At 34.4% G+C, this 24782-nt stretch overlaps 1 protein-coding gene across 7 annotated transcripts in view; it reads left to right on the top strand.

Moving 5' to 3' along the window:
• The window catches only part of LOC143243050 (homeobox protein extradenticle-like), a 227750-nt gene extending 205480 nt beyond the window's left edge, over positions 1 to 22270 (top strand). For 2 of the 7 annotated variants that reach the window (XM_076486694.1, XM_076486739.1), the window contains 4 exons: positions 69 to 162; positions 12229 to 12404; positions 16571 to 16678; positions 18790 to 22270. In XM_076486694.1, the coding sequence (XP_076342809.1) occupies positions 69 to 162; positions 12229 to 12404; positions 16571 to 16675 (375 nt within the window). In that variant the 3' untranslated portion in view covers positions 16676 to 16678; positions 18790 to 22270. The remainder of the gene's footprint in view (positions 1 to 68; positions 163 to 12228; positions 12405 to 16570; positions 16679 to 18789) is intronic. The other 5 variants (XM_076486705.1, XM_076486750.1, XM_076486728.1 and 2 more) reach the window with 5 other exon arrangements.
• The last annotated feature ends 2512 nt before the right edge of the window (positions 22271 to 24782 follow it).

Raw genomic sequence — 24782 nt, 5'->3', positions numbered from 1 at the left:
TATGTAGACTTCTTATGATCATAATAATTTTACACTGATTATAATGGTTTGTTTTTCTACCTCTAAAGATTTCTAATTGGTTTGGTAACAAACGGATACGCTACAAAAAGAATATAACGAAAGCTCAAGAGGAAGCCAACATGTACGCAGCCAAGAAAGCAGGTAGGCAGTTTTATTATGTTGTTCCCTATTTCACGATTATGGACGGACGGAAAATATATTATCAACTTGTAGATTTATTAATATTTGTAGTAAAATCATAATTTAGTTTCTTCATATATGTGCTACTTATGTACAAATGTATATGTTATTTATTACTCAAGAACAATCTACTGCAAAATAACATATCTCAGACAGATACTTTTAGTATCTGTTGGTAGTGTACATGAATGTGCTGTATAAAAACATCGAACGCCAAGTTCAGTTCGGCTGTTAAACGTAAATATTTCATTTTCCTTTTTGATCGTATTTTGTTTGTTTTTTAAAATCTCGTATGATTTCTTTGTTGAACTGTACACATTACGAAGTTTTACGTGTTTATAATTTCAATTATATATTTTTACCTTTTAACGTAGTCTCTAGCCGAAATTAGTTTCCGGTTTTATTGAGTCATCTGTTTATGTTTCGTACTCTCTAACTTTATACTTTATAACATTCACCTATTAACAGGTAATCATTTAACACTGACAACACAATATTTGACCTCTGAGCTTATTTAGTCTGCTTTACACACAAACAAACAAACTTTTTTATGTAGCCGTGCAGACTTTCATTCCACATAACATTGTCTTTTAGCGTTCACGTGCTTTGTGGCAGATGATTTTAAAGGAATAGGATTTCCCGCATAGATAAAATTTGTAAATAGAACGTTCAAAACTGTGTAATTTTTAGATTAAAAATGTACTTTATCTATGGACAAGAGTCGTAGAATTTCTATATATATATTGTTTTAACGATTAATGAATAGTGCTTAACTATAACTTAATATGGTTGTAAGAAATGCTAGGACTGATCAGTAATAACTCTTGTTATTTGTCTGTGTGTTGTTTAGAGTAATGATGTAATTTTAGTTATAATTTTGTTAATTTAATCAATTGACTGTCGTATTTTACTATCTAAAAACAAATTAAAGCTTGTGGGGTAATCCTAGGTTATGATAGGTGTTGACTTTTAAGTTTGACGAAATTACACATTTTAAATATAAAATTAAGAAAATATACACATTTTTGTTGCCAGGGCGCGTTTAATAATGAAACTGCATCAAACAGTTTGTTAATCGGATTTTCAGTTAGAAACAAAAAAAAAGGCACGATTTACAATTACAGTTCCCTTCAATTTGTAGACATCGGCAATCTCTGGTTCTGGTTTTCACGCACTATAGTGTCAGTTACCAGATCGTCATTCACGTGCATTTAGTGAGAAGCAATTATTTAATATATTGTTCATTCAACCAACTAGACGATCTCACACGCTCTTCAGTCTTACAAGTTCATCGATAAAGAAAGAACAAAACGTTTACAGTTATTAACTTCAAAGTAATTACATATTATTATGTCAAGAGAGTAAAAATCCCCAACACACAATGGAGAAACTTTTAGATTTCGTGTTTGTTAAATACATTAGTGAAAATACTGTATTGTTGATGCCAATGACTGACGTTTATTTCAGTATTATATTGTTGAAATACATGTTAGTATACTTTATTGTTGGTGCCAGTGGCTGATGTTATCATGAGTACTATATTGTTGGTACAGTTCATATTGAAGTAGCTGTATAAGTCGGTGTCTGTCTTGTTTAAACAGGATTTTTCAAACTTTACACAAATCTCAACTAGATAAAAGACTATTAAATTAAAACTATTAGTCACTATTGAAGTGTTCAATGAACCCAATGTAAGTCATGTGGCTGTATATTGAACAAAGACGGGGTGGCTAAATCTATAACACGACCTTTTATTTTTGTTGTGATTGTAAACCGGAGGTATTTGCAAGCCCAAAGTATTAAAATGCTTTGTAAGTACGTACACAACTTTATATAAAAGTTATTTAACGTTTCTCTCACGGTTTACAGTCAATATATCGTACCCATGGATATCTGCTATTAAACTCGTGGTGGATTATATAAGAACAAAGAAGGGTAATATAAAAACGAAATATAATGTTCCCATGGATGTTGTAGGATATCTGTTATTAAACTTCTGTTGGATTACTCTGGAATATATAAAAACATATAAAACCAGAACACTGTTCAACGTTAGATTACGTTCGTCAGAAGACTAGAAATCAGCTGTTTTGTTGTTATATTGAGAGTGAGGAACCATGGATTCCAGTTCTTTTAACGCCCACATTTCCGACCTATACTTGATGCAGCATAAATTACCATCATTTCACGGACCATGCTATCAGTAAAGTACAATGATTTAAGCTAATATGATTAGATCCATGGTGGTGTGGACAAGTCTGGTTTCTTCACCATTCATACACCCTGTCATTACGTACCTCGTGTTCAAAACTTTCATATCGTGAGTGTCTGGGGGCGGGAGGAATACCAACTATATGAAGAATACCTTTATAGAGACGGGTGTAACATTTGCACGAGACCTAGCCCCACACGAGCTGAGCGTAAACTTCAAGGTAACAATGAACAGGAGGAACTATGAATCCGTCTACATAAATGTAAATATACTTCCATTACATATTTTAAAGAAATGAGCTGTCAGTATTTTAAAGACCTTAGCTCAGCTAGTGGTGTGGAATTGTATTTTGTAGATATCTTTAGATTGCTTGATTTCAAACTGGATGCTCAGCAGCAGTTCGTTCTTCTTGTTGCGAGGAAACAGGCGTGTTTTAGGTTTATAATTGTTGTATTTCGTAATAAAATGTTTGGAAATGGACCATTTCATGTTTTTTGCCACGAATTTTAAGTGTCTTCTTTTAAGACTTTGTGAACGACTAAAACTTAACAGTTTTATATTATAAACTTTTAATTAATAAAGTTCTAAAGTAGATATGTTTTTCAGGGTTACAAGTAAAGGAAAGACAATATATTAAAATGAAAAGGTATTTGCTTTTCTGTAGGTATTTACAGAAACATTTCTGAGCTCAACTTTAGTAACTATTTCACACCTGAATTATTCATCTGTCTCTCTATGAGCTCCAGGTTAGTAACTGCTACGGATCTTAACAGCAGTGATAAACTAGAGGGAAGGCAGCTTGTCAGCACTACTCACTGCCAACTCTTGGATTACTATTGTACCAACGAATAGTAGAATTGATCGTTACATTACAACACACCAATACTGAAAGGGTGACCATATTTAGTGACGGGAGTTCGAACCCCCGGATTGCGAGTCCACTGTCTTAACTACCAGGCCGTGCCAGGCCTTTCTGCATTCAAGGTCGTGGATGTACTTGGTAATATGGGTAGAAATGTAGAAGAAAAAATCAACTAAATTCATTTCTACAAGTGGAACGTGTAGTCTCGTTTCTACAAGTGAAACGTGTAGTCTCGTTTCTACAAGTGGAACGTGAAGTCTCATTTCTACAAGTGGAACGTGAAGTATCGTTTCTACAAGTCGAACCTGTAGTCTCATTTCTACAAGTGGAACGTGAAGTCTCATTTCTACAAGTCGAACCTGTAGTCTCACTTCCAGGTGTCGAAAATGTGTGTATTACTGACTGCGTGCTTTCGATTTATTTTCTAGCATGTATCTTTCACAGTTGATTGAACAGTCTTCAAGGCAGGGGAAACTAATCACTGGTCCGTAGACTTCCAACATTCTGAGAGAAGTAGGTTCCATGAAGCAAACTTTAGAAAATAAAATCTTGCGTGTAAAAAGAACCCCCCAAAAAAGGTAGTACCTATATGAAGATATCATGGTTGGTTGTGACTGCCATGCCTTACGTCGCATTGTGAATACAATCGAAAACGAAGAATAATAATAAATATATGCCAGTAGTCCAGTGTTATACCCTAATAACCACGTGTCATAAAATGTTTTATAATGGGATCTTAGAACCATTTGGGGTGTCACGAGGGAGAACGCAAACAAAAGTCATTCCTTTCTCCGAAAAACGTACGTCTGCGCATGCAACAATGCTAACCATCACCAAATACAGCAGTAAATGGAGACTTAGCTAAGTAAATCAAGGGTTAATCATTTTTCATTAGATAAACATTTGTATGCTGGAGACAGTTCAAATAAAACTTAAAACCTAGGTGTGTGTTTTTTTATTCGCTTGGATCGTATGGAGTTCAACTTTAGGCGATCCCAATATAGGGTGGGCCACATTTTATTGGCAGAAACCTGCCTCGTCATTGACCTGAAAAGCAATTTAACAGCTGGACACTGCAAGACAAAAAAATCTTAGGAGGGCAGGTTTACTGATTTTTATCACCCTTTTTCATTTTTCTCTCGTCAGTGTCTTTAAAGATAACGATACAGTGCTAGAATCCTTTCAAACAGGTTTCCTGAACACGAAGACACCCTGAGTCACCCTCGGGTAAAATCTCAGGGTCCCAAACCCTTATGGCATATTATAGACGTGAAACTTCGGTTCCTCTCACGTCTCTGAGATGTTTTAAGTTGATTCTCACAGAGGAAGTGTCCAATAGTCCAGTCGATGTTTTAAGGAGATTCTCACAGAGGAAGTGTGCAGTAGTCCAGTCGATGTTTTAAGGAGATTCTCACAGAGGAAGTGTGCAGTAGTCCAGTCGATGTTTTAAGGAGATTCTCACAGAGGAAGTGTGCAGTAGTCCAGTCGATGTTTTAAGGAGATTCTCACAGAGGAAGTGTGCAGTAGTCCAGTCGATGTTTTAAGGAGATTCTCACAGAGGAAGTGTGCAGTAGTCCAGTCGATGTTTTAAGGAGATTCTCACAGAAGAAGAGTAGTCCAGTCGAAACCTTTCAAACTCTTGATATTTCATTCTGTATTAGCATCAAGGTTTTTATTTGCCATCTGATAAAAACAAGCTTGGCTTTATTTTGTCTTTCGTCGTTTTTAGCTAAAGACATGAAATGACGTTCTTATTTCTTATTGTCGAAAATGTTTTTATAATACGTTTCAAGTAGTTTAAACATTTTGAACACTCGAAGAGCTTGAAGTAACTTCTTACAAATCGTAAACAAGAACAGGAAAACAATCGATTGTACTTACTTCTTCACATCTCCGTAAAATATTATCATAGAAGGAAATATGAGACAAAATCTGCAATCCAAGATTACTTTACTGAACCGTTTAATCTGTATTGGACTGGAATCATGGGCAACGAATGTTCTTAAGGAGAAAAGGAGAATGAAGAGGGTTAAGTACAAAGCTACACAGAGGGCTGTCTATGCTCTGCCCACCACAGGCATTGAAACCTATTTTTATGTTAATAAAGGAACTTGAAGAAATAAAGCATTTTTACTATCGTTCATTATTCTACTGATAGATTAATTCAAAAGAAACCTCCCAATTCCAGAAACTAGCAAATAATAGTATCAAGAGTGGGATCATTGTGTTTAAAAATAAAATGAGACCCAGATTGGATTTCAGCATCACGACAGATGGTATAATAGGTATTAAAAAAATTGATTGAAGTGATATCCTGAGGGTGGGGATATTCCATTCACGAGTCCACGAAATCACTGATGAGAATCCTTGAACCATGTTTGTTGACTGATAAAGATTTCGTAAGTCCGAAGATATGGTAGTGCTGTGCCACTAGGAGACGGAGAGGGAGGGGCAGGGAAATGAAGAAGACAATGTGTACAGAGGGGAGAGGGGATACACCCGTATTTTTTTTTGTTAACAAGAATGTGTCAGTTTTGGTTCTAGATATAGTGTAGAAGACTTAGGAATCCCTTAACATTAAGCACCCTTAAATCTCGTTATAATCTGTATTGCCGAGTATTATCGAGGTTTTTGTAATAATCTGTCCTACATAAAACCATGCTGGTTGTGACTGTTCTTGACTTGAAGGAAGATAAAGAGTATAATGTGGTTGTGAATTAGGCTTAAGAATGACGTGGTGTAATAAACAGCTCGACATTTATGGAGCTTATGATACTATATAAGATTAGTTCTTTTGCGTCATTGGGAAAAAAGTAAAACGAGATTCATTACTGCTCTGTAGACTCTTTTTTTATGTCACCAGCTTCGAAAGTTACTTAAATATATATCACTTTTGAAAGATTTGCTTCATTGGTAGTAACCCAATTCATCTTTCGTTCTTGGGCAGTTTTCCAAATAATGCTGGGATGACAGCAATGGAGAAGGTATGGCAAGTTCAAAATAACTACGTATATACATTCAGTTTTTGCAGATTTGAAATAATGCAAAACTTACTAAGTAGTTTGTGTTTTTTCGTTATACGCTTTGCAACGAGTGCTTCTACAGGTTGAACGTTGTAATTCAGGTGCACTAAAGAGGTGCAGTATCGGAAAACGTTTCCAGTAAAACGAATCCTTGGCCCAACAAACATGCTCACCCTCTCAGCCATGTTGGCGTTATGATGTCACCACCAATCCCACTATTCGTAGGTAAAATAGTAGTAGACCACTAAATTATGGAAGGCTAGCGCAGATAGCTCTCGTGTAGCTTTATGCGGAATTCAAATTAAAACAAAAAGAAGAAAAGGACATGAATATATATTTTTAAAGAATGCAACGTATTTAGTTATGTGTATTATAACCATAAATTTTAAGCCATAAACAAAACACATTGAAATTAAATAAAATACGCTGCATATTTTGAAAAAAAATCCTAGGGTACAAGCTACAACGTGAATGTTAAAATGTATCCTAGGTTTTGGAGGTGACTGAGGAAATAGGACCTACATTGCGGTGGGGATAAGTATATATATGTGTGTGTGTGTCAATAGGTTGATAAAATTTATTCACTTCCTTTCAGCTGGTTCATTTGTGCTTTAAAACCCTGTATTTATACATATAATGTAATAAACTGATTTCGTTTTCCTAAAGTACTTACTTTACCGGAATAGAGCTACGTGTCGTGTAAATGCTAGCGTGCTGTGGATCGAAATTGCTCAAGGCCAGCGACTAAGTTATGCCCTTGGACACGTTCCGAACTCTCAGCTGCTATGGACATGTCATAAAACTGACACTAATCTCGTTATTCGGCTGAAAGAACTGGACAGAGCCTTACTGGTGGCGGGTGCTACTGGCTGGTTATTTTTCTTCTGGCCAAATTAGTTTAAATTAAGTACGACTGTATGTGTGAAGCCTACGGATCCCCTGACCTGAGTGAATAGCGTGTTGTATCTAAAGTACCGTTTTGTTTCAAAAGTTCCAATTCGAATTTTTTCTCTTTTTTTTTTTCTCGAACAGTATAGTGATATGAACTGTAAATATTGTTGGAACAGTATAGCGATATGAACTGTAAATATTGTTGGAACAGTATAGCGATATGAACTGTAAATATTGTTGGAACAGTGTGGTGATATGATCTGGGTGAATATTGTTGGAATGGTGTGTTGATATGCATCTCAGATCGGCTGGTATGGGTATTAACACTTTTAATGATAAGGAGAGAACAACATTTCGACCTTCCTAAGTAATCTTCAGGTTAAGAAAGAGAGAGTTTCGACCTTCCCAGGTCATTTTCTTATTTCGAGTGGGTTTATCGTCATCAAGAGTGTAGTGATATGAATAGTGTAAATATTGTTGGAACTGTGTAGTGCTATGAATAGTGTAAATATTGTTGGAACTGTGTAGTGCTATGAATAGTGTAAATATTGTTGGAACTGTGTAGTGATATGAATAGTGTAAATATTGTTGGAACTGTGTAGTGATATGAACAGTATAAATATTACAAAACGGAAAGAGACTTCTTCGATTTTCAACAGTATAGTTGAGAACTCTGTACCTGGAAGCTGTTGTTACTATGTGTTATTTATAATTGTTTAGTTCCTTTTCTAACAAAAGTTGTAAAAATAGTTAAATATTTAGAAAGTGACCAGCAGTATTCTTATGGATATTTTGGGAAGATAAACGGCACATTTTATGCAGATGGGGCACTCGTCCATCAAAAGCTCAACATATAATATGAACTGCTTTGGCTTAAACAATATGGCTAACCCCACTACTTAACGATAGACGTGGAAGTAAAACCCGAACGATTCGAGCGCCATTACGACTTTCTGATGAACTTTTAACGACGTACGTTACGTTTTATACCCCATTCAGCCACATCTACTGGTACTCGCTGCTTGTCGTATAAGTTACTAGTGAAAACTGAAGTAAACTTGTAGGTTTCATGAACTCGAGGAATTTTTTTTTACCACCAATGGTCGGACAACATTACGTTGGAGTGAACTCTTTCGTTGGTAGAACTGTTCGTTCACAGTTAGATAAACAAAATTTGTGCATTGAAAGTCGGCTATTTCTATATCTTCTGAATCAGGGAGAGAAGGACTTGTGTTTAGTCTTCCTGGACTTGTTTTTAGTCGTAGAAGAAATGAGTCCTAACTGGTGATAAATGGAGGAACTAAGTACAGTGCGGATAATCCTATCCATTAAATCAATCATTTTTTTTTCCGTTTGTTTTTGACTCTGAGAAGAGCGGCTGTTGTCATTTATTTCTTAACATCATTTTCAGGGTTGTATCCAATTGTGTTTGTTTGTCTAAGAAATTCTTACTGAAAATACAGACGAATGTATAATAATGTGTCAATTACACTATATTTGCTATATTCAAAGCTAACAAAGTCTTTTACCCAATACCACGGCGTTTCGGTGAGATACGACAAGCGTAGGAGTGGTTGAAACATCATTTATATTACGATGTAAGCTGTTTTAAACTGGTTAAATATAACATTTCATCAAATTTATCTAGGTCGTGACATGTCAGAATTAGGATAATTATTTTTAACAGTGTATTTATTTAATTTATCTTTTCACTCACACGACCAATTTTATTTTCTCTGCCAATTCGTTGCACGCCCAGAACAATGTTTAAATTTTATCCCAACAAAAAACAAAAAAGCAGACAGATACGAGTAAGATTACCGAAGTTAACTTAAATATTATTTGATGGAATACTTGTGAAGTCTTAATTCACAAAGCTATTTGAGCATAAATGCTGCATTGCCCTGCAGATTAGCTAGTCTTTAAATCCATTAATTAAATTTTTAATTGACAAAATTGTTACTAGAGGGCAGTTAGTACATTGGTGCTGATATATATGCTGCTTCCTGTATTATATACCCTTTCTTGCACATATTTTGTTAATTATATTGAGAAAACACTTTTAATTTAATTAGTAATTCTGCCGCTTGAGCACTCCTTTTCTAGAAAGTTTGCTTACGGATTAGTTAGTTTAGTTTTGAAACTTAAGAGGAAGACCTCTTGTATAGGGACGTGAGACTCGCGCGCGAGGTTTGTATTTTATATTCATTACCACAGTCTGAAATGTTCGCTTTGGCTACTGTATATAATTCATCAGGTTTTTCTCTTCTGTTTTCAGTCAATGACTTTGACTCTTTCGAAATTCCTGACCTGTGGTGTGTCAATTCTTATTTTTTATTAGTATAACTAGTTGTGCCCTGGGATTCATTCGTAAATAGATGACTGTCTGTATGCCCAGCTTGTGACACTATAGCTAGTGGTCCCATGCATTGTAAGAAAAGCGACATTATACTTAGTTTGTCTTATTTCTTTTCGCAGGAGTCTCTAAGCTTTATTTTCGTTGACGTTTATTGTAGCTAATTGAATATTATACGATAACAACACTATCGGAACAACGATATACAACTCTGGCGTCATTTGTTACCTGGCATGGCCAAGCGCGTAAGGCGTGCGACTCGTAATCCGAGGGTCGCGGGTTCGCGCCCGCGTCGCGCTAAACATGCTCGCCCTCCCAGCCGTGGGGGTGTATAATGTGACGGTCAATCCCACTATTCGTTGGTAAAAGAGTAGCCCAAGAGTTGGCGGTGGGTGGTGATGACTAGCTGCCTTCCCTCTGGTCTTACACTGCTAAATTAGGGACGGCTAGCACAGATAGCCCTCGAGTAGCTTTGTGCGAAATTCCAAAACAAACAAACAAACAAACAAAACAAACATTTGTTACCTAACATAATCTACTTTACACTGATGAGTTTGTTTTTCTTATTTTGTTGGGCTTATTTGAATTGGACTCCAGACCTGTCGACTCGGATGTAGTTTCGTAAGCAAGAGACAATCATTCATTTTGTTCACATTTCAGAATTAAATAACATCAATACGTCAGTGTTGACACTAACTCTTTAATCGTTCGTGCTTTTCGTACTGTACTGTATGATGTAGTGACCAGATAGCTCAATACATTATTGGACATGATGTATTAAGACATCTAGTCACTCTCTCCTACAGACACGCCTGTTTCTCCTTCCTACTCCTTTAATATCATCACTCTTCTCTTGCAAGTGTCCAAAAAACTGCTCGGTTTTCCGTTTCTCTCGGGATTACATTGTGTCTGGGTTACGTCACCGATTCCTTTTTCTTGCTTGTTTCATTTGTTGATGGCTTGGCTCCAATGAAAGGAATGGTGAGTGGGAAGGGGGCAAATAAAAGAAGGGAGAAAAAACGAGGCTAAAACGACGGAAAAATTCTTTTAAGCGATCAAGCGAGTTTCAGATCACATGTATGTATAGAGATGGAAGGCGTTTCTCGAATAAACTGTTTTGATATTATAAGAATCATCTGTCTTGATTACTCTAACGTTCGTTCAGTATTAGTATAGTTTCACAAATATTAAGTTATCTTGAAGTTAAATAAATCACTTTTTGCATTGCAAACATATGACTAATTACCCTAGTTTTAGCGTCCAGAAATAGGACAGGGACCACTTATCTTCAGTAACAGGACAAGATCATTGTAAAAAATATGTTACCAGAACAATTTAGTCTCAAATCCCATTTATTGTTTAGTAAGGCTGTGAATGTAAATCACTAAAAGCATTAAACAATTATGAATACAAGCAAGAAATGTCTGCAGTTTGTGTAGGTAAACTCCTGAGTATCACATATATGTGGTTTGTGTAGGTTAAGTGTCGCACATTTACAAGTTATGTAGGTAACGTTTAGATGTCGTATGCTTGTGAATAATTAAAATCTGTAGTCATTCCGAAAGGCAACTTATGTTGCTTCTTTTCGAAGGTATTTGAGTTAAAGAAATCTATTTGTGCTTTTTTGTGTGTGTATATGTGTACGAAGAGACGATTGTATTAATAATATAACAATTACTGTGCTGTTTTCTGTTTTCATCAATCATCCAGTTTTTAGACTTGGCATATTCCATTTTTATTAATGGCTATCTTGTTTTTAAGAATAAAAGAATAACAAAGTCTAACATTACGCCATCGTTTGTAACAATTGTGAATGACAGAGGAAAGTGGCTTTCGGTAGTGTTGAAAACAATTAAAATGACTTTTTTTTTGTCTTTGAAAAAGAAAAGAAAATAACTGATAGGAAGACTAAGAAATGTGTATTCATAACTTTATTCATGACAACTGTTAGTAGGTTACAGCTGTGACCAGGTTCATGTTTAAAGTTTGCCAGTGTATTAAATTATACACAGCAAACTTGACTCATTTTCAGATGTTTATGTTTAGCAAAGAAAGGGAGAAGGCGGATACGCCATTTTCGGTTGGCATCGATAATTTGAACCGGTTGAACGGTTGAAGTTTATTAGAAAGAAAAAATTATTTGGATTTTATTGAGACCCCCCCTTTTTTTTGTTGGTCGACAAAATATCGTGGTAACTGACAGGAACTGATGTATTGGCTTAAAACTCGATCCTTTTCGAACACGTGATTCGTCTGAACTCGAATGAAACACTGAATAAGGTTGATTTATCATTAGGACGAAAACAGATGAGACAAATAAATAGATTTACAGCTTATAAACAATTGTAAGTAATAGTAAATATCACGAACGTAAAGATTCGTAGTTATTCTGGTTAATATCACTTTAGCCGAAAGAAAAATAACAATCTTTAATTAGTAAGTACAGCAGGCGTTAAGTTATTAAATTACGTGGCACATGTTCATATGTAATTCGTCTCTAAGCCTTTTTCTTTCAACATGATATATCTATTTTCCCTGTGTATCCAAACTACACAGATACTAAGTGAAGTTATGTGGCTTCTATTCTGCTTTGTATTTTCCCACTTAAAGTTTAGTGATGTAGTTTAGTAAACTTGGTGCTAATCCTTAATACATATTTGTAACACACTGTAAACATTTTAAGTATCTGTAGGTGGCGCTGCTGCATACAGTATGGTGCCGTCAAGCCAAGGACAAATGATCAGTCCACCTCCACCACCTGGAGCAGTGCCACCTAGTGACGGAATGTATAACATGAGCATGAACGGTGGTGACTCCTACCAGTCCGTATCCTCACTCGGAGCCAATGTCCAATCACAGGTGGGAACAATAACATTTACATTAATGTGACAACACTGAGTTATTCTGTTATAATGGATTTCCATGCAAACCTGTCGACCAGAGTATGGATCTTGCTATAGTGTCTGTGGATATACAATGATTAACAAAGACGATTCTATGAGTTAATAGGTTTTCGAGTTAAAACTGGTATTTGATAATAGTATTTTGAGTATTATATAAAAACTGACCAGGCATTCCTTTCAGAGATGAGTGAAAACGCCAGGTTATTTCATTCTCATTAATATCCATTTACAAAAAGTTGCTTTGTTTGTTTATAACCATAAAATTACACAACGTGTTATCTGCGTCATGCCTGTCGCAGGTATCGAAACCCGATTTTTGGCACAGTAAACCCTTAGTCTTACCGTGGAGACAGCGAATTACTGTGTGCTTTACATTTCGTGTAAAAATTAAGAAAATGAGTAATTTACGTAGAATCACGCATACCCATAATTATTACACTAGTCACGTGACCTCGATGACATCTTCCTTGCTCTACCACTCCCGTAGCACAATAGTAAATCCGAGGGTTCATAACGGTAAAAATCAAATTTCGATACCCGTAACAGTCAGAGCACAGATAATTTATTTTGTATCTTTGTGCTTAAAAACAAATAAACAAACAGAATGTCGCCCTTTGTCACAAATTAAGTTTGTATACTCAACATTGCAAAGCAGCCACTTTCAGTTTCACGAGTTAGCGGTTAAAATACATTTTAAAAACGATGTAAAGATCTAATCCTATGACGAGAACAAAGTTTTTAAGATCTTAACCTATTCGCATGCTTTAATGGTTAACGACAGTAAAATATAAAGTATCTGGTTAGAAGACTTCAGATTTAAAATTTAAGAAAAAAAAACTTTCAATTATTTGTCACAGTCTACTAGAAAAAAACAACCAAAAAACATCAAGCGTTACCATGGAGAAATCCTAAGTGACTCTCTCTAAAAGCTATACTGTGTAAGTCTGGGAAAAGTTGATATGTTGGTAACAAGGAAAGTCCACTATAGCAGAATCTAGGTACAAATGATAAGACTGAAACACAGCTTACTAATCTAAGTTCGATTACGTGTCGTTAGTTTTTCTTTTCTAAATCTTCTATAAGAGCTTTCTGCTGTTGATTTCCTCCTTTCCCATCTTTTCTCGAACAACAAAAATCAATTCAGATAAATTGGAGTCAAGAAAGAAATTTTCAAAGAATAAAAAGTACCTCCCTCAAGCGGCAGGTTGGAAGTTTGTTTGCGACATTTTGGGTGACAAACGTAACCAAATTCTGCGCCCGCAGTGTCACGTCCCACAGCCCTCCTACTCTTCTTCATAGTGCTACTTTCCCCCACCATTAAGGAAACCTAATCTGGTTTTATCCACGCCGTCTTGACGGAAAAGGTCCCTTGCCGAAAACTGGGCAAATCGCTAGTGAAGGAAAATGACTGTTTGTTTTTATTAAATTACATTTTCTTGTCTACCGTATTAGCAGACGTTCTGACATCCTCTGCTCTTATTATCTCAGCTTATCTGGCGTGTGGGAGTAGGTTTATTATTAACATAACAAATAACATAAACGTTTCTAGTAAATAACCGCAACAAAAATGTTTGCAGTCCAGGTCGCTTATTAAGAGATAACCGTCAACTCTGTTTATGTAATTACTGCAGTAGATTACTAGTAAAAAGTTCCAACTCGTTTCTACAGTCTGTAGTTGAACTGGATTTTGAATTAACGCGTGACTTGTTTTGGTTGCGACAATTATCTTATGGTAACATATGACAGAACACTTGTGATATGAAAAACTTTAATTGAATAATATCATGTATAGGTGTTTTACTTGCCTTTTTCTCGTTACAATATCCCTAAATAAATTATGAAAAAAAATCATATACATGCATGTGGCTCCGAAAAAACTGTATTATTAATCAGTATATTTGTTCTTCTCTCGCAATTTCATAAAAAAAATCGGGGTCTGTCAAAGTCTGTTTGATACGATTAATTGAACTGATTTCTATCAAAATCGAACATTTTTTTAATGTGTCATTTTTACTTGTTTATTCAACTCCTTTCACTTGTACGTTAAAAGGCTTAACGTACAAGTTAATGAAATATATTAGCGTAGTATGTGTTGTCTATTGTTCCGTTTGAACTGCAAATGTATGTTTGAAACATCTTTAGTTGATCTGATTTTATAATTACCATTTGCTTGCGTCATTCATTTTTATTTGTTCTTCCATTGGTTATTTTCGCTCAGATAATGTGCTTAGGAGAAAGAGTGTCACAGTAAAGACAACTAAACAAATACCAAGTTTGTCACTATGATGTGAAACTTCTGATGTTACTTGCATATATATATATACAAACACATGACATGTAACACATAACAAAACTGGGTTTTTGAATAAGCAGATAAATTGTAATAAAACCTCCTCCTAGAACATTATGTGACACAAATTTTGTTCCTGGATAGTATGTGTTATTTCTTAATTGCTTAAGTTGTAAAAGTACAGAAAATGGCCATTATTCCCTTCAAACTTTGCTTTTGTGACCTGGATAATGAAATTTAGAAATTCACCTATTTTCTATGCAAAAAATGGCAAATTTGCACATTTTCATTTACATAAGGTCTGAATAAAACAACATATGAATCAAGATTTACATATATTTATACTAAAGTTATACAAAAATGTTTAGAAGTAAGTAGTTTTTCGAGACTTGCGACTGTAATGTAAATCACTTTCACGTATCAGCCCCCAAATATAGTCTCCCATCATGTTTTCATTATATGCTCCCAGGTCACAAAAGCAAAGTTTGAAGAGAAAAATAGGCCTTTTCCATTTACTTTAGGTACAAGCAATTAGGAAATAACACTTTCTGCCCAGGAACAAGAAAAAGTAAAAATTTTGTTACGTAGTGTAATCGCTGCATAAGCTAAATATGAATCCAAAATTACTGGAAACATAATTTTTATAATAGGTTAGTATTATAAGTATGACATTAAACACCTTGTTGGTTGTAATTGTGGTAGAATTGTAGGTAGCACCTTAAATACTATTTGAATGCACCTATTGACACCATTCGAACAGCATGTATACAAAAAGTTGGTTTTATAGTTATATTTTGCTCTTGAAAGTGTAGTTTAAAATGTTCTCTATATGGTTTTGTTTATATAAACGGTCATGTCCTACATGATAAAATAGCATTTTACGAATTCAGTGCATGGCTACAGTTTATATCCCCTGGTGGGATAGTGGTAAGACTTCGGATTTACAATGTTAAAATTGAAGGCTCGATTCCCCTCGGTAGATAGCTCAATGTGGTTTTGCTATATGAAAACACACACCCTACAGATTATAAACTTCTTAACATGTAAAAAGACTTATTTTTTAAGTCTGGTTAGCAATTCAATCGTTCTCTTTTAGTTTTAAAGGTTATTTATACAATAGAATATTTCACATTTCAGTAGCATCTGGTTTTAATCTACTTTTATGATACTGTCATTAATGTAAATTTGTTACATGGTTTTAATTTCCAAGGTCCTAATAAAGCTAATTGTTAGTAAAGTTGAAGTAAGAACGACAAATACTGCATGCTGACTGTGTTTGTTTATACTTGAATTAAGTGCTTCTTGAAGATGTTTTTTTACCTTGAAGACGTGAAACTGTTTTTATGACTCGAACTCGAGGACTCAATTCGAGTACTTTGTACATGATACAAACACGAGAAACTAATGACGCTATTATGGATTTCGTGCGATTCGTATTGAGCTTGAAGTTCTGAATTTGTATAATATTTACACTAACAACTTATTATACAAATATTTTCATTCAGTGTGCTATCAAACTACTCTGAGCAACCTTTAGTTGACACTTTAGTTAAGCTGAAATTGACAACTTTTGTTCTTTTAATATTTAATTTTCAATTATTGTTTTTTCCCTTTGTTTAATTAACAGCATGTCTGTATCCGCTCTGCCTGGGAAGAATGAACTACTGAAACATGCATGAGTTTCGTCTGTTTAAAACTTTTAAACATGATTTCTTACTGATATTCTCTTGTTTATAATAAAAACGTGTGTGCATTTTATACTCGACTGTACTATAACTTAAAACGAAAATGGTCGCCATCTCTACAGTTCAGGGCTGTTTTCTCTCCCTCAGGCCCAATCTCAGAGGCTCATTTTCAACCAACCAGCAGGAATGTCGGAAGGGTTGGCTGCAGCTAGCTTGTACGAGCCGGGTGCCCATCAAGTTCAGTATGGATGAAGCGTATGAGAACCATTACTTTATTCTTGCATGTTTTCTGTGTGGTGGTGGTGGATCTGGGGGTGGGAGGGTGCCCAAGAGGGCCAAGCAGAGTAGGCAAAGTGCGCATGTTTTGTCCCTTAAGTTTCAGATTATAGTGAGATAGAAAATTCGCGTAATACATTATATAGAAAAATGTGTACGTGTTATGACGTCTTCTCACGCTGTTTTACTGATGCGTGTTTTTCAGAAGTAATATATAGGGCATGATTTAAAATTTGTCATCCTTAACATAAATGCTTTTCGAAGTGTAAATTTCTCTGTAATTATGTAATCTTTCTATCTACTCCCGTACTAATAAAGTATTTTCGTCACTCTCTAATAAAACTATTATAATATTTTAATAAACAAATAAAACTAAAACGGTGTAGGAATAATCATATTCAGTCCTCCAGAGAACTGAACATTGTATTTCTTTTTTGTGTCTGTTTGGTTAAAAATCGTGTTCGTTTGGTAAAAAAAAATGATTTTTTTATGTGAGAAAATGTGTTACTTAACATCACATTGTGTGTTTTTTCGGCTATTGTGCGCGTGTTATAAAAACAAACTGGCAAAGCGTGTTATACTTTTAGAAGTAAGGAATAATTTTTAATGTTGTGTTGCGGGATTTGATTAACATTCAATCACTCGAAAACAAACTTCAGTTACACCCTGACCTCAGAGTGTAATCTGAAGTGGAGATACAGACCTCAGAGTGTAGTCTGAAGTGGAGATACAGACCTCAGAGTGTAATCTGAAGTGGAGATACAGGTCTGTCGTGTTGGTCCTCGTTTTTAGGAAATTCAAGGATCTAAGTCAGTGAAAAAAAAAAGTCTTACGAAGGGTTCTTATTAATGTGTGGTTTACCTAAATAACTGCTTGTTGGTGGGGATTTATCGGTAAACCCTAAACCTATCTGCATGCCATAAACCAGTATTTTCAGATTCTTTCATAATTTTATGTATTAAAGTTGGTTCTGTAAGAAATAAAAAGCACAGAACTTTTGTAACGAAACATTTTATAAGTCACGGTGTATCGTTCTATAGTTACTGTTCAGTTTTCGTTTGATTTACACTGAATTTGTATGTGGGTATATATTACCAATATGTCTGCTGTCGTTCTAGTCACGTGACATCTTTGTGTCTCGAGAAGTGTTTCTCCACCACAGGTCTGCGGACCAACGTCGATCCATAGAGTTTCACGAAACCAAACAAGAACTTCTAGAATATTCATGTGTAACTCAAAATGTTTTTTCGTTGTACTTGTATTATAGTGTCCACAACAGTTTAAGGAGGCAGCTAGCCGGTTCCTAGTATAGAAAAGGTTGAGAAACGCTTGTCCAGGGCATGTTCTTTTTCTGATATTTTTATGACTAACTTTAAAAGTAATTGTGTGTGTGTCTATTATAACCATAAAATATTTCAAGCCATAAACCAAAACACATCAACATGAAATAGAATACGTTGCATATTTTTAAAAAAGGATCTTAGGGTACAAGCTACAACATGGGATTATAAAATGTATCCCAGGTTTTGGAGGTGACTGAGGAAGTAGCACCCGTATTACGGTGGGGATAACACTATTACTCTTAACCTCCAGTTCGCTAGTCTTGCATAAGAAAATTAGAAATTGGTTAAAATAAGAAAAAGATAAACATAAAAAGATGAAAATAAGGCTTGGAAGGGTAGTTAAAGTAGATTTTGGCGATATGAACTTCCACAACTGCTGTATTGAAAACCCAAAATTGTTTGTGAACATTTTTTACAAATCATGTGGAATAATTGTAGGTACTTTTTTTTTAAGAAACGCTAGTGCTATATGTATAAGTATCATGTCTTCCCTCTGACTAAATATGCTAAATATTTATAAACATCACCCATTATATTTATAGATGTTTAATAAATAGCATTTAACACCACATTAGGGTTATGTATTTCAGAAAAAGATTAGAATATAATGTGTACAGCAGTGTTGATTAATCTACTAAGTCATAGTTTAATTGTTGATTCTTCTAGAATAGTTTATTTTCCATGTACTTATGTTATAGTGTTGTAACTTTAATTGTTTCTTTTTTTTTTTTGGTTTTCGACTTTTAGAGAGGAAGTGATCATCGCCATCTTTAGTGGGTGCACTCGAAAAGCTAAGCCTAATTTCCGGCACATGTGTATTCACATTTGTACGTGCATGTACAAACGTTTTGCTCCAATATTTTGTTACTGGTTGGCATAAATGTGGCCGTACACATAAATACGAAAAGAAAAACAAAACAGATAAACAACAATGAAACACAGTAACGTGCACCGAACTTCAGTTGGAGACACAAGAATAGAAGGATAACAAAACGTTTTGTGCCATATCTCAAAACTACGACGTTTTATGTGACAGACGGTTTTTTTCTTTCGTTTACTACCCTATCATTGTTTTGTTTATTGCTGGTTTTATTATTGTTTTCATTTTAGACTTTTGAGAATCTTATTCTCGCGTTGAATATAAATATAATTATATAACAAAATACTTTCCCATGATTAAAAAACAAAAAGGGACTTCCGGAAGTAGTATTCATCCACGAATAGAGCTTATCCTGTTGTTGGACTGACACTGGACTTCAGAAGTTGATCCTTTCATATTACGTAGTTGCTGGTTTAGCTTTACTGATTGGCGGATAGAAAGCAGTGAAACCTGAATGCAAAAACTCGAATCTTCTGTTAAAAATGACAAATTACGGGAATATGTCGTCACAGACGAAAAGTTGTGTATAAGATACGTAGTCAGATGTCTTTAAATAGATGAATTACGTGGCCATAAGGCTATGTAATTGAACTTTTTTTTTTGCCAAAATTCTAAGAAGAAAAACTGGTCAACACTATAAAAATAGCTTCTTGTCAGTTTTGAAAAATTGTGTGTTTATAAAGAAGGTGACCAAATTCATCATGAATTGTTAATCCTTTGCATAAAAATGTCTGAAAAATTTATCTCGAGTCTTTTGGTAACGTACCAAGATTTGTTTTAATACACATATTGACAATTTTTATATTATTTTATTTTCTGATCGCTGGAAACTTTAATAAAGTGGTTAGAGTCGAACTTTGTGTAACTTTCGAACAATTGAATTGAAGGAATGAAATTACATAAACATTCGATTTTAAGTAAACTAAAATAGCTTTTTTCTTGTTAACCCCTTTTTTATTAACTGAAAGGATTGGATGGTATTTCCATGGTATGTTTTATAATAATACAATAAAGGAAGTAACTCTTTCTTATAAAACTACTGTATATTTCAGTTAAGACTATATTGTTATTTTTGTGAACTCGGAACCAATTAATATTTGATACTAATCTTAAACACAGAGTATAAAACAAGACAAATATGTTTTTTTTAATTAAAGTAAAAAATGTCTATTATACCTTTTTTTAATTACTTATAGAGTGTCTGTTTCTCTGGACCTCTATCTCGAAATGATCGTAAGTTCTCGAGTAAAATTTTAGCCAAATACAGTGTCTTACAAATTACTTAAATTGTTTTGGTAGAGTAAAAAAAAAAATCCGTTATCTAAGCTGAAAATAATTGTAATTATAAATCTGGCAGACAGTAAGACTGATATTTATGATATTATGACGTAGTCTAATATATATGCATAACAATATTTTACTGTTAAAATATTTTTTTTGCTTATGTGAATTCTTAGTTAAAAACTAAAGTGAAATCTAGTTTATTCTATACACCGTTATTTCTAAGTAAAAATAAAAGTAAAATTTCATAATTATTTCAAACATATTTTAATATTTCTGTTTTGAAATGCGTAATTCGCGTGCTTTCTATTGTGGAGGTAAGTTCATGCCGAAAGAAGTGGAATGTATTTCACTTTTTGATGTGTATATAAAATTATCGGCCTTAATCTGTGATGGACGTATTAACGTATCCTGGAATGTTTAAGATTGACTTAAATGGAAATCCACAGCAATAGTTAATTCGAGCGCTCTTTATGCGCAAGTTTTGCAGCAAAACGTTTCGTTTAAGAAGAAAAGTTATGGTTTAATACAGTTGGTTTACTTCGGTTAGGCCTAGCATGGCCTAGCGCGTAAGGCGTGCGACTTGTAATCCGAGGGTCGCGGGTTCGCGCCCGCGTCGTGCCAAAACATACTCGCCCTCCCAGCCGTGGGGGCGTTATAATGTGACGGTCAATCCCACTATTCGTTGGTACAAGAGTAGCCCAAGAGTTGGCGGTGGGTGGTGATGACTAGCTGCCTTCCCTCTAGTCTTACACTGCTAAATTAGGGACGGCTAGCACAGATAGCCCTCGAGTAGCTTTGTGCGAAATTCCAAAAACCAACCAAACTACTTCGGTTAATAATTTAACACACTTTCTAAGACATTAAAAAACGACGGCCAATAAAAAGGCAGGGTCATTGCACGTTCAATTTTGTTATAACGTCACAATATCATGTGATTTCAGACTACTAATTATCTAACATCTGGGTGTGACAGAGGAATTGTATTGTTTTTTTGGTGCAAAACATAAAGCTGGTATCGAAACCGAAATTTTAGCGTAATTTACATAAGAGCTAGTAAGCTATGCATTTCCTATTATGTGACTAACGTATTAAAATTTAAAATGTCAAATCCCATAACATAAACATATTTTGTAATATTTAGTATGGTGATATCACTGTATTTAAAAATAAAATATTCAAGAACTATATCTGTTAATCGGACTAAGAACCTGCGAAATGATTTAAGCTATGAACTCTCGAGTTTTCTTTTTGTGGGATTTTATTAAAAATCAATACCTATTTTGTTGTTGTTCTACAAATGGTGCAAAACCGTGTTTATGCGAAATCTGTGTTACACAACTTGAGAATCCCTTAGTTTTATTTCAAAAATGAATAATTATATAGTTTTACCGGGGTTTGGAAACAACTGAATTGGAATTCTATTCGTTTTGAAATATTGAAAAATAATTTAGTGTTTCACTTCAAGATCCAAATTGGGACTAAACGTTTTCACGATAAAAGTTTTAAATAGCGTGTTTTATTGGATTTAAACAGCAAAGAAAGCATTAGACTTAAAGAAAAGCATTTTAATGGAATGAGGTATATAGAAGAAACATTGAAATACGATAAAAGAACAAAGACGATTAGTACGGAAAACTTGACAACAGAATTGTAATTTTCTTACAGAAAAAAGTGGGTTTATAAAAAACAACAACAAAACAAATTCACCGTACAGTGAAATTGATCCATAGCAACCATTTCCTGCAATTGAATCGCGAATGTTCAATTTATTGATAGGCCTGTGAGGGTTAAAGTAAATTAATGTAATGTAACAATCTGATTTATTCACTTTAAGGTTATGTGTTGAATTCGTTACCATCGGTGTTTCTGTACAGTATGAAAAAAAAATCGATATTAAAGTCAGTGACTTATGTGTAAATGTGAAAAATATCGATAAGTTACACATCCAGCTTTTAGGATGAGATTTGTCCCGAATAAACAACAAAAAGGGGTTTTGTCATAAATATTTTCTGTCTCGTTCTTGTCTCCTGGCATTGAAAAATAAATATATATATATATATCAAATTCTATCTTATCTTGTTATTACATTTTAAAAAATAAATACAATGTTAAAGTGTAAATTGTTTACTAATAATTTAATGGTTGTTGTTGTTTTCTTTGTGCAAATCTACACAATAAACCATCTGCAATGTATCCACTGAGGAGAACCGAATCATCATGGATTTTATCATTGTTAGTCGATGAGCTGCAGGGTACGTGAAGAAGTAATGGAAAATGTTGAAATCCTTTAAAAATACCACGCTGTGAATGTGTATAGAATTATGCAGAATACATAACTACAAAAACACGCTGGAAGTATAATAAATACAATACGCTTTGTACGAAATGATAGCTTTATGGCGTACCATGAAATTCACTTATTATTAAACTAATAAAATATTTCTTTTTGCGTTGTTTTCTATGTTTCGTATTAAGGGACCTGCGCTATGTTCTCTTGAAGCTGGTGGACTTTAAGATGTGGGCGTGTTATAAAAGTGGCAGTCAATTCCTTAGCATGAATGATTGGTGGTAGGGTGCTTCCGACTGGCTGCCTTCCTTATGATCGGTAGTTCAAAAATAAGGATGGCGAAATTAGCTTGTCATAAAATACACGTTATTAGGAAAATTATCTGTACATAGATTTTAAAATATATTTTTAATATGTGTATTAATTTACAGCTCGCTATGGATAACCTGCTATCTTTCAAATTTCTTCTTATGAGTTAAGTATATTGTCTTGCTATATTACTTCACCAAAAAATATATCATACGATCCTCATAAAATATGTTAAGTAGCAGGAATTAATACGTAGTAATGTCATTTATTATAATCCTTTACGTATCAGTAATTTTTCTTTAATTAAATATGTTTACAAAGTAAAAACAATTAAAAAAAAAAAAGGTGAACATTGTTCGAGAACAGACATGTTTGTTTATCTAAAGGGAACTAACTCTCATTCGTGCTGGTTTGAAAATAATCGGTTAAACGTAAAGTGACATTAATATGTGTATATGTTGTTATTCACGTCTAATTTGTTTCTTTAGAACCGCAGTTTTACGTTGCTTTTTTTTTTAATATTATGTTATTCGGACGATTACCGTATTCTGTTTCTAGAATTATCTGAAAGTTGCAACAAATATCTTAATAGTTTTTTTTTTTAATATTTCTTCAGAAATAAATGAATGAACGTTTCAGTTTCACGAAGCGCTTGAAAAAGTGAAAATTTTATCATAGTTGAAATTGCTGTCGTGTATTCGGCTTAAAAATATGTATATCTTTGTTTCAACTTAAGCACAAAGAGCCATCTATACGCTTCCTATCGTTGTAAGTCAATAGACATACCGCTATGCCAGTGGGTCTTCTACACGTATATCTTCTGCAGACATCGCGCAAGAAACGTGGCAACCAGTCGCAACTGCCACCTGAAGAGTAATTAGTAATAAACAGGACTGACTGTCAAGCTATAGGTAACACCTGAGCTAATAATAACATGAAATTTTGTCGCTGCTACAATGGATACCCTACTTCATTAGCAGCAGATTTAGTACGGAGAATAGACTGCTTTAAAGCATAGTTAACACTGAGTCATGATATAATTTGTAACACTCACAGGCAAAGGGATAAGTAAAGCACGTGACACTAAGATGTTAATTATCAGATAAACTTTGACGTCATTGAGTGAAACAAGTTACTAATTAAACAGTATTTTAAGTAATTCATGTATAAACTGTTTTTATAAACATTGTTGACAGTAGTTTAAAATTATATGTTTATCTATCTATCTATATATTATTATTATTGCATTCTTATTGTGGATGATGCAATACTCTTAAATAATTTGAAAAGAGAAGTGGAAAGCTTGCTCAATGTATATCGGACGTGAAGATAAAATTCCGATTGGATGGTTTGTGCTATTATTAATTTTATCATTAATTCATCTGTGTCGTTAATTTCTAACAGAATATTAGTCTATCTTGAGCTAGGGTTTCTTTTGGTTTGCTTTAAATTGTTATATTTTCCACATGTCGGTTTCTGCAACTTTCAGTGCACGTGAGATGTGTTTACGTCATTAGGATTGGTTTGGTTTAAATTTTGCTCGAAGCTACACGAGGGCTATCTACGCTATCCGTCCCTAATTTAGCAGTGTAAGACTGGAAGAAAGGTAGCTAATCATCACCACTCACCATCAACTCTTGGGCTACTCTTTTACCAACGAATAGTGGGATTGACCGTAACTTATAACGCCCCTCACGGCTGAAAGGGCGAGCATATGTCGTGTGACTGGGATACAAACCTGGGACCCTCAGATTAGGAGTCGAGTGCCTTAACTACCTGGCCCTTTAGCTAGGATCAAGGAAGTTTTTCAACTATACCACGAATTAAAAAAATAAAAAAGTGTTTTCATTGCTCTTTACTTTTGTGTATGTATCAGAATCCATAGAGGGAGCAGTCAGATATACAGAAATATTATACATTGCATTGGCCTTTTCAGTCCAAGTCAAGCAAGATATTGTAGCTGTAGACAAGATGCATGTA

This window comes from Tachypleus tridentatus, chromosome 2 (genome assembly GCF_004210375.1).
Source record: "Tachypleus tridentatus isolate NWPU-2018 chromosome 2, ASM421037v1, whole genome shotgun sequence".
In the NCBI taxonomy this organism is placed as follows: Eukaryota; Metazoa; Arthropoda; class Merostomata; order Xiphosura; family Limulidae; genus Tachypleus; species Tachypleus tridentatus.
Note: the sequence above shows the minus strand (reverse complement) of the source record. Positions and strands in the feature narration are given on the sequence as shown.